This window comes from Pseudorasbora parva, chromosome 10 (assembly GCF_024679245.1).
Source record: "Pseudorasbora parva isolate DD20220531a chromosome 10, ASM2467924v1, whole genome shotgun sequence".
NCBI classification, from domain to species: domain Eukaryota; kingdom Metazoa; phylum Chordata; class Actinopteri; order Cypriniformes; family Gobionidae; genus Pseudorasbora; species Pseudorasbora parva.
Window position 1 is genome coordinate 31650662 of NC_090181.1, and position 18163 is coordinate 31668824.

General features: G+C 36.9%; 2 protein-coding genes across 2 annotated transcripts; one reads left to right on the plus strand and one right to left on the minus strand.

Annotated features, from left to right (window-relative positions):
• Positions 1-2720: 2720 nt before the first annotated feature.
• On the plus strand, positions 2721-7720 carry psma6a (proteasome 20S subunit alpha 6a). Its single transcript, XM_067455868.1, has 7 exons — positions 2721-2912; positions 3407-3501; positions 3599-3680; positions 3806-3961; positions 6491-6669; positions 6769-6863; positions 7526-7720. The coding sequence occupies exons 1-7, from the start codon at positions 2837-2839 to the stop codon at positions 7581-7583; spliced, it is 741 nt and encodes a 246-aa protein (XP_067311969.1). The 5' UTR covers positions 2721-2836; the 3' UTR covers positions 7584-7720.
• A 4456-nt stretch (positions 7721-12176) lies between these two features.
• Positions 12177-14672, minus strand: nfkbiab (nuclear factor of kappa light polypeptide gene enhancer in B-cells inhibitor, alpha b). Its single transcript, XM_067455870.1, has 6 exons — positions 14394-14672; positions 13551-13656; positions 13235-13442; positions 13063-13151; positions 12700-12969; positions 12177-12613 (listed from the first exon to the last, which is right to left on the minus strand). Exons 1-6 carry the CDS (start codon positions 14624-14626, stop codon positions 12581-12583), a joined length of 939 nt encoding a protein of 312 aa, XP_067311971.1. The 5' UTR covers positions 14627-14672; the 3' UTR covers positions 12177-12580.
• Between the last annotated feature and the right edge of the window lie 3491 nt (positions 14673-18163).

An 18163-nucleotide genomic window follows, 5' to 3' on the forward strand; every position in this document is an offset into this window, starting at 1 on the left:
GCAAAATATGACAAGCAACTTTGTTTTTTTACATTTTTGATTGCTGTTTTGTCCAAATACGTTGTCTGACACTTTGTCTTCTCACAGCTAATGCCCATTAGTGCAACGATACAAGTGTTGTAGTAATTCGTCCTCATACATCCCACTTCCTCCTCCCCCCTTATTGAAGAAAAATTGCGTTCAACATGCAGGCATGTGATGTGACGTTATAAATGCATGTAGTTATAGTTTGTAGACATAAATAGACAAATACATTTTTTACAAACAATGCAACTTGCAGAGATGTACAGAGATGGAGAGGAAACAGGGAGTAGAGGCGCCTAATTATTTTTTTTAAATATTTTTATAATGTATTTATTTTTATAATGACGGTATCATTACAAAAAACAACAACAACAACACAAGTATAGGCTACTAATAATAACAGTAGCTATGGTTCAAATGTATTTTATTATAAATATGATGCTATATTGCAGCGCTCTCTTAGTGCTTGCCTGTGTCCCAACTCCCAATCATAGACTGTAAAAAAGTGCATATTATTAATCCTAAATAGTAGCTGTGACATTTGTAATTTTCAATACTATTTAGGGCAGATTGCACATTGTGATGCAGGGCTCATCTTTTTCAAGGTTTGCAGTGTGCATGTTCACCACTGCCTCCATATGTGTGCATTAACTCCGACTATGGGTTACCATAATTAGTTTTACATCACTTTTTCTTTTTTTCTTTCTCCAAACCTCTTCTGTTCACGGGCTTTATTGCAATTTGAAAAAATTGTAAAATCCCATCTGTATTTGCTTTTTAAACTCCAAGAGATTTCAATTTAATATGTTGCAGGCTCATTTATTGATAAATTATTGATCATAAATTATACTGATGATAATAAATAATATAATGATATTGGGCTTTTTTTTTTAAGCTGTGGTTGTTTATTTGTCTCGTGAGAGTTAGCAACACTGGTTCAAAAAGCTGCCTTTAATTCAGGTAATGAGTGGAGAACAGAGGAGCCTCTTAAAGAAGAAGTTACAGGTACGTGAGAGCCAGAAATCTTGCTTTTTGTAGGTGACCAAATACTTAGTTTCCACCATAATTTGCAAACAAATTCTTTGAAAATCAGATAATTTTTTTCCTTCTCATTCTGTCTCTCATAGTTGAAGTGTACCTATTATGAAAATTACAGGCCTCTCTCATCTTTTTAAGTGGGAGAATTTGCACAATTGGTGGCTGACTAAATACTTTTTTTGCCCCACTGTATGACTAAGAACACATTGGGTCACATGTGGAGGTGGGCCAGTCTTGTTATGGGGTGCTTTGCTGCTGCAGAAAGCAATTGTGGGCGTCAGCATGTTGCTGCATGTTGAAAGGTCCCACAATTGGTCCCCTGGTGTGGGCAGGGTAATTAGTTTCTGTAGTGGCATTGTGTAACTTTTGGCACGCCCTACCTTGCCTTTGTGTGTTCATGTTTTTCTATCCTGGTGGGGACTTTAACCTAAATGCACACTGACTTATTAACCTAAATTGAGGTCCCCACGAGGAAGCAAGCTTATAAATCATACAGAATGAGTTTTTATGGAAAAATGCAGAAAGTTTTCTGTGATGTGTAGGGTGAGAGGATAGAATATACAGTACAGTATAAAAAGCATTATGTCAACGTGTGTGTGTGTGTTTGTGTGTGTGTGTGTGTGTGTGTGTGTGTGTGTGTGTGTGTGTGTGTGTAGACATGTTTTTGTGACATATAAGGACACAAATGTGTATAATGACATGGGTATGACACAGGTATTACAAGGAGAGGGTGAAATATGAGGACATTGGCCATGTCCCCACTTTTCAAAATGCTTATAAATCATACAGGATTAAAAAAAAATTAAAGTAAAAATGCAGAATATTTAGTGTAATGTAGGTGTAGGGGTAGGGGTAGGGGCAGTGTTAGGGGATAGAAAATACGGTTTGTATAATATAAAAACCATTACGCCTATGGAATGTCCCCATGTCACAAAAACAAGTGTGTGTGTGTGTGTGTGTGTGTGTGTGTGTGTGTGTGTGTGTGTGTGTGTGTGTGTGTGTGTGATTTTCTAAGTCTAATTGCATACCGGTAAATGCTTAATTTCAACATATATGGTTATCCACAGATTTCTAGTTACAGTAGGCTATAGCAAGGTTCAGCTATATTATTAAGGGATTTTAGTTAATTTGCACTGTTCTCAGTACAAGGTTGTTTTTTATAACTGTCAGGTGGTTATAAATTATAAACGCATAGTAGCCTAAAAATATATTCTCAATGTGATTAATTAGATTGAAAATGTATTGCCTAATTACATCAAATAGACCTTTTTGTGTTAAAATGCATAAACACATATTGTACAATTTCCTAAAACCCCATTTAAATGAGCCTGGTAGTATCACTGACTAAATTAATTATGACAGTTGATGTTTGTAAATGTGTGGCTTCTGATTATCAGAACAAATAGTTGGTTTTATTTAAACTAACGTTATTGATCTAACCAAGGAGCATATCTGAATGGGTTTACATGTGATTATATGTTGGTCACTATGTCAGAACTACGGGTATTCATAACCTTGCTCATTTAACCCCAAATAAAATTGTACTAAAACACAATGCAATTAAATACTTTTTGTTTGTTTTAAAGTACACGCAATCCAAAATAAAACTGTCCTTGTTAATATCAAGTGTTTTTTTTTACCCACGGGCCTGTGCAGCGCGTCATGACATCTCACCCGGATATGAACGCTGGAGCCGGTGGTATCATTTCCGCTGTACAACAGAGCTGTGTGTTAAGATCTGTTTACAAACTTTAAACAGTAAATCTCTCGCATCATGTCCAGAGGCTCGAGTGCGGGGTTTGATCGACACATCACCATCTTTTCTCCAGAGGGGAGACTCTATCAAGTCGGTGCGTAGCGATGAAATTGTGTCTTTACTAAGTCGAAAGAATAAATGCCCAGTCATTTTGCACCATGTTCATTCTCCACTTTCTTTAGCTCAAACTGGTATATTTATAGCAGCATTTCACTTTAATTCGATTAAAACGGATGCAAAAAAGTGGAATAAATTGTTAAAATTAATTCGCGTTTTGACACTTATTAATAACTCGCTGTTTTTAGCTTCCACTTACATAATCCATCTGCACTCGTTGTTTTATCAGTATAGATAAATCTTATGAATTAAATTAAAATACACATCTTCATATAATTTGCCACTATATATTGCACATATAACTATATATTCTAGAAATAAAATGTTATGTCATGTTTCTTGTAACATTATGGCTACATATCTTTATTAATAAAAGACGAATAATAAAACATGAGTAGTTTGTCCATTTTTTGTTTACATTTTAGGAACAATTTATGATTATTGTTAAAATGTTTATTTTATTTTTCACAGAATATGCATTCAAGGCCATTAATCAGGGAGGTCTTACATCATTAGCTGTTCGAGGGAAAGACTGTGCAGTTGTTATAACTCAAAAGAAAGTTCCAGTAAGTCTGTGTCAACTAAATGGCTAAATATAACACTGAATTTGTATTTAAAATGTGTTTATATCTTAATGTACTGTGTGCTCTTTTAATCACCCAGGATAAGCTTCTCGATGAGTCCACTGTCACTCATCTATTCAGAATAACAGAAAACATTGGCTGTGTGATGTCTGGCATGACAGGTAAACTTATCTCCGCACACAGCGATTGTCCAGCTTGTGTTAAGTTTGGAAAATCTCTTTTTGTGTGGTGAAATGTAAAACTGTGTATTAATTTACACCACAATGTCTTATGTTTCTCTCTGAAGCTGACAGCAGGTCGCAGGTGCAGAGGGCGCGATATGAAGCTGCTAACTGGAAGTATAAATACGGCTATGAGATCCCAGTAGACATGCTGTGCAAGCGCATTGCAGACATCTCACAGGTGTACACACAGAACGCTGAGATGAGGCCACTGGGCTGCTGTAAGTGTACAGTCTGCATATCGTCCAATTGAGGGAGCTCTTCTGAATAGAATCAAGCCACAATCGTATTATTTTTATACAATACAGAATATTTGTATAAAGGATTGCTGTTTTACAGGATCCTATTTTTGTTTTGGAGGTTTCCTGCAATAGGTTTACTTGTATATAAGGTCATAACACATTTAATTTTCTCATAATACACATTGCAGCATCACCTCTGTAGGTTCTGATCTCTCTAAACTCCTCCTTTCTGAGGACTACTACTTGGAAACACACAATACCATATCTGAATTTTACATCTAGAGGCTTCCTCAGTAATTCTGCAAGTAATTTATTATATATGAAGATTATTATATACAGTGACTACTTTTCTTACTTAAAGTTGGTGCCAGTCTATCAGGAAGTGATGCTTTTGTTTTCTTCGACTCACTAGATGCTTTATTCACAAATGTTTTATGTGATATTCCAATTTTGAGCATAAGATAAGTTTGCAACTTTGGATGGAAACACACATTTAACTGCACATGAACTTTAGTGACATCCCATTCTTAATCCGAAGGGTTTAATATGGAGTTGCCCTACCCTTTGCATCTTGAAAAGCTTCAACTCTTCTGGGAAGGCTTTCCACAAGGTTAAGAAGTGTTTATGGGAATTTTTGGCCATTCTAGAAGCGCATTTGTGAGGTCAGGCACTGATGTTGGACGATAAGGCCTGGGTCGCAGTCTCCGCTCTAATTCATCCCAAAGGTGTTCTATCGGGTTGAGGTCAGGACTCTGTGCAGGCCAGTCAAGTTCCTCCACACCAAACTTTCTCATCCATGTCTTTATGGACCTTGCTTTGTGCACTGGTGCGTAGTCATGTCGAACAGGAAAATGGCAATCTTTTAAACTGTTCCCACAAAGATGGGAGCATGAAATTGTCCAAAATGTCTTGGTATGCTGAAGCATTGAGAGATCATTTCACTGGAACTAAGGGGCCAAGCCCAACCCCTGAAAAACAACCCCACACTAATCTCCCCTCCACCAAACTTTACACTTGACACAATGGAGTCAGGCAAATACCGTTCTGGCAGCCACCAAACCCAGACGAAGTGTAATTGGTCACTCCAGAGAACACATCTCTGCTCCAGAGGCTAGTGGCAGTGTGCTTTACACCACTGCATCTGAAGTGGTGCACTTTTTGCATTGCACTTGGTGATGTAAAGCTTGGATGTAGCTGCTTGGCCTTGAAGCTCTCTAAGCACTGTTCTTGAGCTAATCTGAAGGCCACACAAAGTTTGGAGGTCTGTAGCTATTGACTATTGTAGAAAGTTGTTTACTTCTGCACACTGTGCACCTCAGCGTGCGCTGACCCCGCTCTGTGATTTTACGTGGCCTACCACTTTGTGACTGAGTTGCTGTTGTTCCCAATTGCTTCCACTTTGTTATAATACCACTATCAGATGACTTCACGAATGGACTTATTGCACAGATGGCAACCTATCACGGTACCAATCTTGAATTCATTGAGCTTCTGAGATCGACCCATTCTTTCACAAATGTTTGTAGACTCATTTCAGGCAGTTCAGAACTTTTCTTTAGGAGACAATAACTTTATTTATCATGCATTTTACCCTTTTTCTCTAGACTTTGTACATTTACAAACAGCTGTATTACACACTACATGAAAGTTATAAAATTGACGAAATATTATATAATATAAATATATAATAATACATAATATTCATATAATATTAAAAAACACAATAGGGGCACATATTAAAAGCTGCTTCACGGAAATAAACTGGAAAATAACAATGTTGCAAAATTCATCAGTTATGAAATGACTTTGATTTCAGCAGTAAATCAGCTTTGCATTCAGCTAAGTTTAGTTCAATAACGGAGTCAAAGTTGCCAAGTTCATAAATTATTAAATAAATTAAATTCAGTTATAAAGCAGCTCTACAGAAGACAGATATTCAATATTCAGCTCAATGTAAAAAAAATTATAATGTTTGTTTTTTATTGTTGTTTTTTTGTCATTATTCATCTTAATTTAGTTCAGTGTCGATTGAGTTCATTTGAGTAACTGTCAGTAATGCAAAGTTAAAAATGTCAAATGCAGCTCTACCGAAAGCAATATTGGCTTTTGTTAGCATGAACAAAATGAGTAGAATATCAACATACCGCATACTACATATTATCCAGTAGAGTGTGAAACAATCTAAAAAACAAATATTATGATGTTAAAATATCATGTTATCACATGACTTTATCAGCAAGAAGTGTGAAGTTTCTCAAAAAAATCAATATGGACATTTTTGCTGTTTAATCCAATATCTGTGGGTAAAATGCACTAAATTTTAGTAGTCCAATAAAGTAATTAGCTTAGTATTAGGTAATATCTAACACATTGCATTGTGATATAACATTTACATATCACTATATAGAATTGACATATTTCTGTATATCCACCACCAAACCAGAACATATAAACTGTGAAAAAATGATTTGTATATAAATAATTATTTTATTTTTTTGGACCTGTCAGGTATGATTGTGGTTGGCATTGATGAGGAGCTGGGGCCGCAGGTCTATAAATGTGATCCTGCTGGCTACTACTGTGGATTCAAGGCCACTGCTGCGGGCGTCAAGCAAACAGAGGCCACAAGCTTCCTGGAGAAAAAGGTGAAGAAGAAATTGGATTGGACCTTTGACCAAACAGTGGAGGTAAAATTTCATCTTTCTCCCTTACTGATGGAATCAGTGCCCTTTATTATGTCGTGTCCTCTTATTTTGAGTTCTTTTATACACGTTTCATCCATACAGACTGCAATAAGTTGCTTGTCTACCGTTCTGTCCATCGACTTCAAGCCTTCAGAGCTGGAGATCGGGGTTGTTACCACAGAGGAGCCCAAGTTCAGGTGGGTTTGTACATTGCAAGTGCAACAGGATGTAACATTTACACATATTTACATATTGTTTTATGTGTCAACAACCAAACCATGCTCTATAAATGGTGTAAAATCCCCGCTTGGTACTAGCAGTTACTAGTATTTATTTGAGTATGTATTAATTTGTTAAGCAGTTAAACAGTTAAGACATTTATTTCAAATAAATTGTTCTTTTAAACTTTTCATCATATATTTGTCAAAAGGATTACAAAAAAATGCATTATGGTTTCAGCAAAAATATTAAGCTGCACAAAAAATGTTCCTTGAGCAGCAAATCATCATATTAGAATGATTTCTGAAGGACCATGTGACACTGAAGACTGGGGTTATGATGCTGAAAATTCAGCTTTACCATCACAGGAATAAATTACATTTTAAAATGTATCAAAATAGTAGAGTCATTTTTATTTGTAAAATTATACCTGCAGGTTTGGCAAGGATAAGAGATTACTTTCAAAAACAAAAAAGTATTCATATCGACCCAAAATTTGTGAACAGTATTGTAGTTATTTCAAATCACAAGGTCATTTAAACTTTTTTGTCATGTTGTGTAAAAATGACTGAATACACTTTTGTGAGTTTTAAAGTTGTGAAAGTCATTTTGTAGTAATGTTTATTTCTATATATTTCAGAATTTTGTCAGAGTCCGAGATAGACACCCACCTTATGGCTCTTACTGAACGGGATTGAGAATATCTGCATGAGTCCTTGCCCTGTCACAAAAAGAATTACAATCATGTCATCAATATTCAGGTCAACTGATGTTTTTTTGCTGTTTATGTAGCTTTTTTCTTGCAACAATACAATAAAAATAATTTTTTGGAAAACTGTTTTTATTTTCCATTCAGTGGCAGTGACTAATGAAAGTGTTACTCTTTGTGTGTGAAGATTAAACACATATATACAGTGTGTATAGAAAGTATTAACATTTTTTCACTCTGTTATATTGCACATTTACTCTAATCATGTAAGTTATTTTTTTTCTCATTAGTGTACACACAGCACCCAATATTAACAGAAAAACAGAATTGGTGACATTTTGGCAGATTTATTAAAAAAGAAAAACTGAAATAGCCCTTCCTGAGTATTCAGACCCTTTGCTCAGTATTTAGTAGAAGCACCCTTTTGATCTAATACAGCCATGAGACTATGTGGGAAAGATACAACACGTTTTTCAAACTTGGATTTGGGGATACTTTGCCATTCCTCCTTGCAGATCCTCTCCAGTTCTGTCAGGTTAGATGGTAAACATTGGTGGACAGACGTTTTAAGGTCTCTCCAGAGATGCTCAATTTGGTTTAAGTCAGGGCTCTGGCTGGGTCATTCAAGAACAGTCACAGAGTTGTTGTGAAGAAACTCCTTCATTATTTTAGTTGTGTGCTTAGGGTCATTTTCTTGTTGGAAAGTGAACCTTCGGCCCAGTCTGAGGTCTTGAGCACTCTGGAGAAGGTTTTCGTCCAGGATATCCCTGTACTTGGCTGCATTCATCTTCCCCTCGATTGCAACAGTCATCCTGTCCCTGCATCTGAAAAACACCCCCCACAGCATGATGCTGCCACCACCACGCTTCACTGTTGGGACTGTATTGGACAGATTATGAGCAGTGTCTGGTTTTCTCCACACATACCACTTTGAATTGAGGCCAAAAAGTTAGATCTTGGTCTCATCAGACCAGAGAATCTTATTTCTCACCATCTTGGAGTCCTTCAGGTGTTTTTTTAGCAAACTTTCATGTGTCTTGCACTGAGGAGAGGCTTCCGTCAGGTCACTCTGCCATAAAACTCCGACTGGTGGAGGGCTGCAGTGATGGTTGACTTTCTACATATTTCTCCCATCTCCTGACTGCATCTCTGGAGCATAACCACAGTGATCTTTGCGTTCTTCTTTACCTCTCACCAAGGCTCTTCTCCCTCGATAGCTCAGTTTGTTCGGCCAGCTCTAGGAAGAGTTCTGGTCATCCCAAACGTCTTCCATTTAGGATTATGGAGGCCACTGTGCTCTTTTTTTGTAATTTTTTTGTAACCTTGGCCATATCTGCCTTGCCACAATTCTGTCTGAGCTCTTCAGGTAGTTCCTTTGACCTCGTGATTCTTATTTTTTCTGACATGCACTGTGAGCTGTAAGGTCGTATATAGACAGGTGTGTGGCTTTCCTAATCAAGTCCTATATTAGTATATTATTAGTATATTAGTCCCATATTAGTATAATCAAACACAGCTGGACTCAAATGAAGGTGTAGAACCAACTAAAGGATGATCAGAAGAAATGGACAGCACCTGAGTTATGAGTGTCATATGAGTGTCACAGCAAAGGGTCTGAATACTTAGGGCCATGTGATATTTCAGTTTTTCTTTTTTAATAAATCTGCAAAAATGTCTTGTGTTTTTCTGTCAATATGGGGTGCTGTATGTACATTCATGAGAAAAAAAAAGAAATTTAGCTAATACTCTTAAAATAAAAAGGGTACCCTTATTTTCCTTAATTTTATCAAAATCAAGTTTAACTTCCTGTGGGGCGTGGTCAATTCAAATTTAAATTCATGAATTGAATGGAGGCCAATTGTCAAATTCTGAATTTTGCACAAGCCTGATATATATATAATACAGTTATTTCTATAATATGTGTACATGCATGTATGTGTATTCAATTAAACAATTATACACAGTAAATATTATATAATATACACATATAATATGTAAATACAAACCTTTATTTAGGATGTGATTAATCATTTGAAAAGTATTATATATATAATAATTATACACACTATCTATTATATAATATACACGTATATTATGTAAACTTAATTTGGATTTTTTTATGCATATGTAATATATATATTGGGTTTTTAGTCAAATTCTCTCAATACATGGCTCCATCATTCTTCATCATGCTTTCCTTTACACGGATCAGTCGTCCTGGTCCCTTTGCAGAAAAACCATCCCCATGCTTCACAGTAGATATGATGTGACTCAGCATTCTTTCTCCTCCAAACATGAAAATTTGAGTTTTTACCAAAAGGTTGTATTTTGGTTTCCTCTTACCGTAAGACACTCTCCCAGTCCTCTTCTGGGTCATCCAAATGTTTACTAACAAACTTCAAACAGGCCTGGACATGTACTGGCTTAAGCAGGGGGACATGTCTTTCACTGCAGGATTTGAGTCCCTGGCAGCGTAGTGTTACTGATGGTCCTAGCTCTTAGTGGTCTATGCCTTTGTTACTTTGGTCTCAGCTCTCTGCAGGTCCCCCCGTGTGGTTCTGGGATTTTTGCTCACCGTTCCTGTGATCATTTTGACCCCACGGGGTGGAATCTTGCGTGGAGCCCCAGATCTAGGGAGATTATCAGTGGTCTTGTATGTCTTCCATTTTCTAATACTTGCTCCCACAGTTGATTTCTTCACACCAAGCTGTTTACCTATTGAAGATCCATCCTTCCCAGCCTGGTGCAGGTCTACAATTTTGTTTTTGTAGACAATCTTTTGACAGCTCTGGTCTTGTCCATAGTGGAGTTTGGAGTCTGACTGTTTGAGGTTGTGAACAGGTGTCTTTTATACTGATAACGAGTTCAAACTGGTGCAGGTAATACTGGTAATGAGTGGAGGACAGAGGAGCCTCTTAAAGAAGAAGTTACAGGTCTGGTCGGGACCAAATACTTATTTTCCACCATAATATGCAAATGAATTATTTGAAAATCAGACAATGTGATTATCTGGATTTTGTTCACATTCTGTCTCTCATAGTTGAACTGTACCTATAATGAAAATTGCAGGCCTCATCATTTTAAGTGGGAAACTCTTTCACAATTGGAGGCTGACTAAAAACTTTTGCCCCACTAGTATGCAAATAATACTTATATACATGTAATCATACTTATACATAGTAAACACAAATCACTATTAATAAATTGTAATTAATCACAATTAATCATTTGACAATCCTCATATATATATATATCTATATATATATATATATATATATATATATATATATATATATATATATATATATATATATATATATATATATATAGATATATATATATATACACACACACACAATTAATTATTAATCTTTAACTTGAACCTGTGCTCATCATATATTTCAAACTGTCACCTTGAGGAAATGTGCTGCTGCCTCAATTTCCTGCTTTTAGAATATATTTTATTTGAAGTCAGTAGTGAATTTACTGTACAAAATCACCAGGAAGTCTCCTGGGGTCTCAGTCCCCTTCATTTATGGTAAGCAATGTGAGTTTGCACCTGTCTGGTTTTCTCACACTCTCTTTAAGATGTAATTAACATTTCCTAAACTCTCACTACAGAATCCCCTCCAGGCATGGTATTTGCATAGACGTAGCGCTGCTTGCTTTAAAGAGAGGGCAAACAACAGCCGGATTTTCCAAGTGCCGGCCTGCTGTCATTTCTCGGATCTGGCTGAATCATACGAGTATTCTCCTGCAGTTACAGGAGCCGTCTCCTAACCAGACTCCACAGGGCTCTGAAATCGAGCACTATGACTAAATCATTTGCATGGAGCTCTTCAAGAGGTGTCTTAGGGACTGAAGAGGCACAAGAGTATCTCAAAATCAAAAAGGCGCGCAGTCCGGATTCACGTTCGGAACTAAGCAGGGTTAAACTGAGGGTGGATTCCCTTTAAAGATCTCAGGTTTGTATTCAAATCAAGAAAACCACACACACTTCTAGACTTTCCTTTACTGTAAAACGCAAGATGGAAAGCAATGTGTGACCTGAACTGCATGACTGGTTGTGAATATGAAAGTTTGAGGAAATTTTCAAGTCATTTCACTTCAGTTATCTGAAGTTTGATTGTAAATTGAAATGGCAAGCAGAAGGAATGTTTAAACGATATTAATAGATGAATGTAAGTTCTGCATTATGGTCTTTAGATCAGAGGAATGACCAATGTTGCCAAATTAACATGACACTTTTCTGAGAATGTCAACAGGGTGGAACTTTCTAGTAATATATGATACTAAAATGCTCCCTGTAGATAAATTGTTGACTAATCTCATATCCTATAAACTATTCTTGCAATAAGGTAGCATTGTGCAATTCCTTATTTTGGGAATTCAGGAAGTCGGGGAACTCAGCCTTATCAATTTAGTCTGAACGGCCCTTCCTGCTCAGGAAATTCCAGTGAACTCAGCTGACGGCAAACACAGAACTCAGCTTCTCCTCAGTGACACAAAAGGACATTTAAACTTCCTCATTTCTCTGGTAAACCGTTCATGCGTTTTTTTTTTTTCAAGGAACGACACAAAGTTGAAGTTTAAAAGTTTTAATTTAAAATGAGTTACGTCTTTCCACAAAAACAAAAAATTAAATCTTCTATATACACATTTACATGTTAATATAAAAATAAATCTGTCTGTATACACAATATTTTACATCACAGTACATCAGAAACAGCCGTTGATTTCAGCTGACAGTACGGTCCATCATAGAGAGCCAACGGTACGGTTGGGTCAGACTCTCTCCAGTGTTGCTCTAATACACCCTCTGTTTCTAGGCCTACATCGGTCTTGTACTTTGCGCCTCCAATGAGCCATGCGCGTGCCGCCTGGGACCCATGCGAGCTCCACGGCGGATTCGTTCCAGGGCACCTCGAGTGAGAACATCTCTCTCTTTCTCCGTTCAACAGAAGTCCTTCTACTAGTCCTTCTTTCCTACTGCCCCATCATTTTAATATCGTCATATATCTGTGAAATGAGCAAATTAGCAAAACATTAGCATGTTTACAACCGGTACCAAATCAAGACGTGAACACCAGATAAGAAACACTTACATCTTCATCTTCAGATGTACTTTGATCTTCATAATCCTCATCACCATCTTCTGACTCACTCTCTGGTAGTTCCCTTAGGTGTGGCGCCGTGAGCTCATACAGGACTTTTTTGATGTCTGCGTTGGCCCGGCCATAGGTCAGGTGATAAGGCGTGTGACCACCGTACGTGAAGCTGTGAACATCAGCGCCTTTGCTGATTAGAAGCTTAACCAGCTCAAAGTTCTGAAGGTCCACCGCTAAGTGTAGAGCGGTTCGGCCGTTACACTGCTCCTGAAGACAAACGCAAGTATTTTTAGCCATTGCAACGCGGTTTTTCGAGACGCAAACAGATCCGTATTGACTGAAAACAAAATTAATTTTTACCTGTGCGTTGATGTCTCCGCCAAGCTGGATAAGGTTTTCCAACAACGACAGGTAGCCATGGACGGCGGCCACGTGTATGCATTTCTGGCCTGCAGAGTAAAACAAAATCGAGATCAGAAATGTCCAAGTGAAGGTCAGAGAAGCAAAACGTGCATAGAAAACACACTCTTACCGTTATAGTTTGGCGTCTGGAGGATAGCCGGGAGGTGTTGCGGGCAGCCCTGCGTCAGGAGGCCAAAACAGGCCATGGACCCTTTCCTGCAGGCGATATGGAGCGCCGTGTTCCCACAGTCATCCACCAAGGACGCGTCACAGCCAGCCTTTAGTAACTGCTCTACTAAACGAGGCTGCTCTGTGATGACGGCCAAATGCAAGGCAGTCTGAAATGAGAAGAGAGTGATTTAGTGAAGAATAAAAGTCATAAATATAGCTAAAGTTTGATATTATACACACATAATAATAATAGTAAAATTAATATCCTGATGTACCTGTCTTTGGTTGTTCTGTGTGTTGAGGAAGGGGTCACCATAGGATAAATCAATCATTTTTAATGCAGCATCACTGGCCTCGTGAATGATTGCAAGATGTAAATACCTTTGAAGAAATAAAGTAAACATTGTTATGCAACCATGAGAACATTTTTATTTATAAAACGTCAACTCATTTTGGTGTGCAGAGAACTGTATTTTTCCTAGTAGGGACATGCGCAGCATGCGCGCGTCTCAGTCTGGCACTCTGCCCGGGACTTTCCGAGTTCGCGCAGCCCCGCCCTCATTGACGCCAGGCCAGAAGCCCCGCCCACAGCGACGCAGTGCCAGAGAACAGTCCGTACTGATCTTTACAGTCTATGCAGCGTTTCTGTTTACATAAAGCCATTATGACTGCAGGGTGCCTGCGCATGCGCACCACGGTTTGTGAATGGAATGAAAAAGGACTTTAACTGTGCTCAAGAACAATCAACTTAGAACTCTGATTTGTTTTCTTTTTGCATTACAATCAGTACTAAGAAACAATTATTTATATAAACATATTATAAAAATATAATCCTATACAGTTCTTTGCAAAACTAAAAGTTATTATTTTAGTCAATTTATGACTGAAATTGCTTTAACTGTGCTCAAAAACAACCATAAACTTTAAAGACGTTTTGTATTTTACCGATAACTAGCTAAAAAAAACAATGGGGTCTTAAGAAATAAATAAATAAAGTTCTCTGCAACCCAAAATTTGTGTATTTTCCATGCGTCATGCATTATGTGTACTATTTCTAAAAAACAGATGCACATAATTGCTTTTGCATGAGCTGCATAAGAATGTTTTAAAACACTTACGTGTCTCCGTCTTCGGTGAGCTCTTTCCTCCAGGGCTCGTCCTGCCGCTCGACCACTTTCATCCGCCCGAAATCAGACATTAACGTTACGTCCGTGTATTCATCGTCTTTTAGCGAATCCAAACCGCTGTCTAAACGGTCATCGGTGCTCGCAAGCATTTTCCCAGATTTGGGACCGCGGCCATCGTCGTTATAATCCATTTGGTTGGTGTTGCTGCCTCTGTAAAGCTCCATGTTTGTGTCGGAAGTCTGTAGCTCTTCTGGACTGTGAGAGTTTCAGGAGTGTTAAAAGAGACTAAGAAAGGGGTGTGGCTACGAGCTGAGGGGATTTCCAAAGTGTGATTGACGTCTGAATTGTCTCTCTACAGCAGGGAATTAACTGCGCCAGGAGTTTGGGGAAATTTTCTCTGCTTCGTTAAACACACGGTCAGATCAGTAATACTGAAAGCTCGACTTTTCCAGTTCCAAATATTCCAGAATCCAGTTGGGGCTGGCTAAAATGGGGGAAAAAAACTTAAACATTTTGTCATAATAGAAAATGTTTGTAGTGCACAACTCTACAAAGTGTACTTTGGTGGTTTGCAAAAAGTCCCATTTTCAAACATCTCAAATTTTTTGCAGAAAGATATTGAATCATATATATTTCAAATGGGTCCTATAATATATATATATATATATATATATATATATATATATATATATATATATATATATATATATATATATATATATATATATATATATATATATATATATAAGTTAAATATTTTAACAAATTGTATAATTAAGTGATATAGTAAGATTAATAGTTTTCCACTTATAATTGTTTTAATAATTTTAAATAAATTATGCATATAGATTTTAGATGGTTTAATTTTGTAATTGCAACATGAACAGAACAAAACTAAACAATACAGAAATTGTTCATAATGTATAATAATTGTTTTAATTATAAATGAACAGCATGTATGTGTGTACATATATATATATATATATATATATATATATATATATATATATATATATATATATATATATATATATATATATATATATATATATATATATATATATCCTCCTGGGACCCAGAATTATTATTATTATTATTTTTTAATTTTCTATTTTTTCATGTCATTGCATTGTTTAGAGCATAAGAAACAAATGGACAATTGTTTTTGTGAAAAATTATATTTTATTCATATGTTTTAATATGTCCTCTGTAGTTGACACCAGGACTCAGTTGTTAAAAAAATTAAATGACTTTAAATTGCATGTATAGGCAAAAACAATGGGATTTATTTTTAATTTACCAATCATTTTTTAAGTTTCAGGATTTTTTTTAAAACAAACTTTGTTTAAAGATGATTCTGACCTATGTTATGAAAGATATAATTGAATGCATTGATATACCATTTTACTTTACTAAAATATATATATTTACTTTACTAAAATATAATGTCCACTACTGTGGACAAAAGTCTATTACTTGGTCCCAGGATATATATAGGGCCTATATATATATATATATATATATATATATATATATATATATATATATATATATATATATATATATATATATATATATATATATATATATATATATATATATATATATATATATATATATATATATGCTGCTGTACTGCAGCAGTCAAGAAGATGCATAGACAGTCAAACAAAAACTAGAAGTGCTTTAGAGGAATCAGGAAAGAAAATCTATATATAATATAAGTTGTTATACAGTAATGTAAAGTCAAGGAAGTAGACTGTATGGTGCCAGCATCTCAGCACTTCCTCATAATCTGAAGAATGGGAAACTCCTCTGTGTACTTCTGTTGTGAGAGTTTGCCCACAAAGGCATTTACTCAAAGGAACCAAAGAATGTGACTTTTTTGCTCAAGACGCATTTGTTAAGTCCAAAACAGCCTGTTCTCAGACACCACTACCATAGTAACAGTAACTATGCGCGGTAAACCCCTGAGGGCAGAGGGTGTTCCACTAAAACGCAACTGAATTTGTGATGCACATTGTGCACATGCACAACAGAAAGCTATACCTCCCATGAGGGAATGCTTTTACTGTTGTAAACTTATATCAGTGACCTATAAAGAGACTTGCTTGTAGTAACTTGCTGAAGTGTTTTGTCTCTGATACAATCTAATCAATTCAAGTAAGATAAGATGACGTGTGGACATTTACAAAGGGACCTACAAATCACAACAATGAGTTTGCTTTGCAGTGCTGTATAAGGAAGTCTAACTCATTTCATCTGATCAAATTCTGGAAACTCTGAAAATGGGACGGTATCATGTGACGGTATCATGTGATCAGTGTGGATAGGACGTCCTGCTCCCGACAAATTGCTTGTACATAGATAGGTGACGAGAGCCCTCATTAGCATGTTTATCAGTGGGAATAACAAAGAGCGAGTAGAACAGTGGGCTGGCCATTACCAAAACTCTTTTGCTGAGGCAGAACAGACAGTTCCTCAAGTGCGTGCACAGGTCAAACATGACAAGATCATTTAAACCTGATCAATGACTCATCGTTTTCTGTATGTCATATACTTCATATTGTTCAAATAAAAAAATATCAAGGTGATATGGATGTGATGCTGACGGAGTAGACATAGTCAGGTCAGGTTAGAAACCTATTGAAGTTAACACAGCTGTGAGGGATAGACTTCTTTACAGTGGTGCACACTGAATCAAGGTCCTAAATCTCGTCATTTTCTCACAAATTTCAAAACTATTTTATGGAGTTTTTGTCAACGGAATTGTTCCCCCAGTTTGGGTAGATTACTTACAAATTGTAGTCTACTGATTCCAAGTTACAGGACAAAAACTGTAGTTAGTACAGGTCCTTCTCAAAAAATTTGCATATGTGATAAAAGTTCATTATTTTCCATAATGTAATGATAAAAATTAAACTTTCATATATTTTAGATTCATTGCACACCAACTGAAATATTTCAGATCTTTTATTGTTTTAATACTGATGATTTTGGCATACAGCTCATGAAAACCCCAAATCTAAAAAAATTTGCATATTTCATCCGACCAATAAAAGAAGTGTTTTTAATACAAAAAAGTCAACCATCAAATAATTATGTTCAGTTATGCACTCAATACTTGGTCAGGAATCCTTTTGCTGAAATGACTGCTTCAATGCGGCGTGGCATGGAGGCGATCAGCCTGTGGCACTGCTGAGGTGTTATGGAGGCCCAGGATGCTACGATAGCGGCCTTAAGCTCATCCTGAGTGTTGGGTCTTGCGTCTCTCAACTTTCTCTTCACAATATCCCACAGATTCTCAGGAGAGTTGGCAGGCCAATTGAGCACAGTAATACCATGGTCAGTAAACCATTTACCAGTGGTTTTGGCACTGTGAGTAGGTGCCAGGTCGTGCTGAAAAACAAAATCTTCATCTCCATAAAGCTTTTCAGCAGATGGAAGCATGAAGTGCTCCAAAATCTCCTGATAGCTAGCTGCATTGACCCTGCCCTTGATAAAACACAGTGGACCAACACCAGCAGCTGACATGGCACCCCAGACCATCACTTCAGGCATTTTGGCATTTCCTTCTCCCCAGTCTTCCTCTAGACTCTGGCACCTTGATTTCCGAATTACATGCAAAATTTGCTTTCATCCGGAAAAAAGTACTTTGGACCACTGAGCAACAGTCCAGTGCTGCTTCTCTGTAGCCCAAAGTGGCTTGACCTGGGGAATGCGGGACCTGTGGCCCATTTCCTGCACACGCCTGTGCACGG

Excerpts from the sequence above, each read along its gene's own strand:
- psma6a (XM_067455868.1), top strand. The coding sequence starts at position 2,837 with ATGTCCAGAGGCTCGAGTGCGGGGTTTGATCGACACATCACCATCTTT. Across the intron at positions 3,962-6,490 it reads GATGAGGCCACTGGGCTGCT|GTATGATTGTGGTTGGCATT; the intron begins GTAAGTGTACAG and ends TGGACCTGTCAG. Across the intron at positions 6,670-6,768 it reads CCTTTGACCAAACAGTGGAG|ACTGCAATAAGTTGCTTGTC; the intron begins GTAAAATTTCAT and ends TCATCCATACAG.
- nfkbiab (XM_067455870.1), bottom strand. The coding sequence starts at position 14,626 with ATGGAGCTTTACAGAGGCAGCAACACCAACCAAATGGATTATAACGAC. Across the intron at positions 13,657-14,393 it reads CTCACCGAAGACGGAGACAC|GTATTTACATCTTGCAATCA; the intron begins GTAAGTGTTTTA and ends ATTTCTTCAAAG. Across the intron at positions 13,443-13,550 it reads CACAGAACAACCAAAGACAG|ACTGCCTTGCATTTGGCCGT; the intron begins GTACATCAGGAT and ends TTCTCATTTCAG.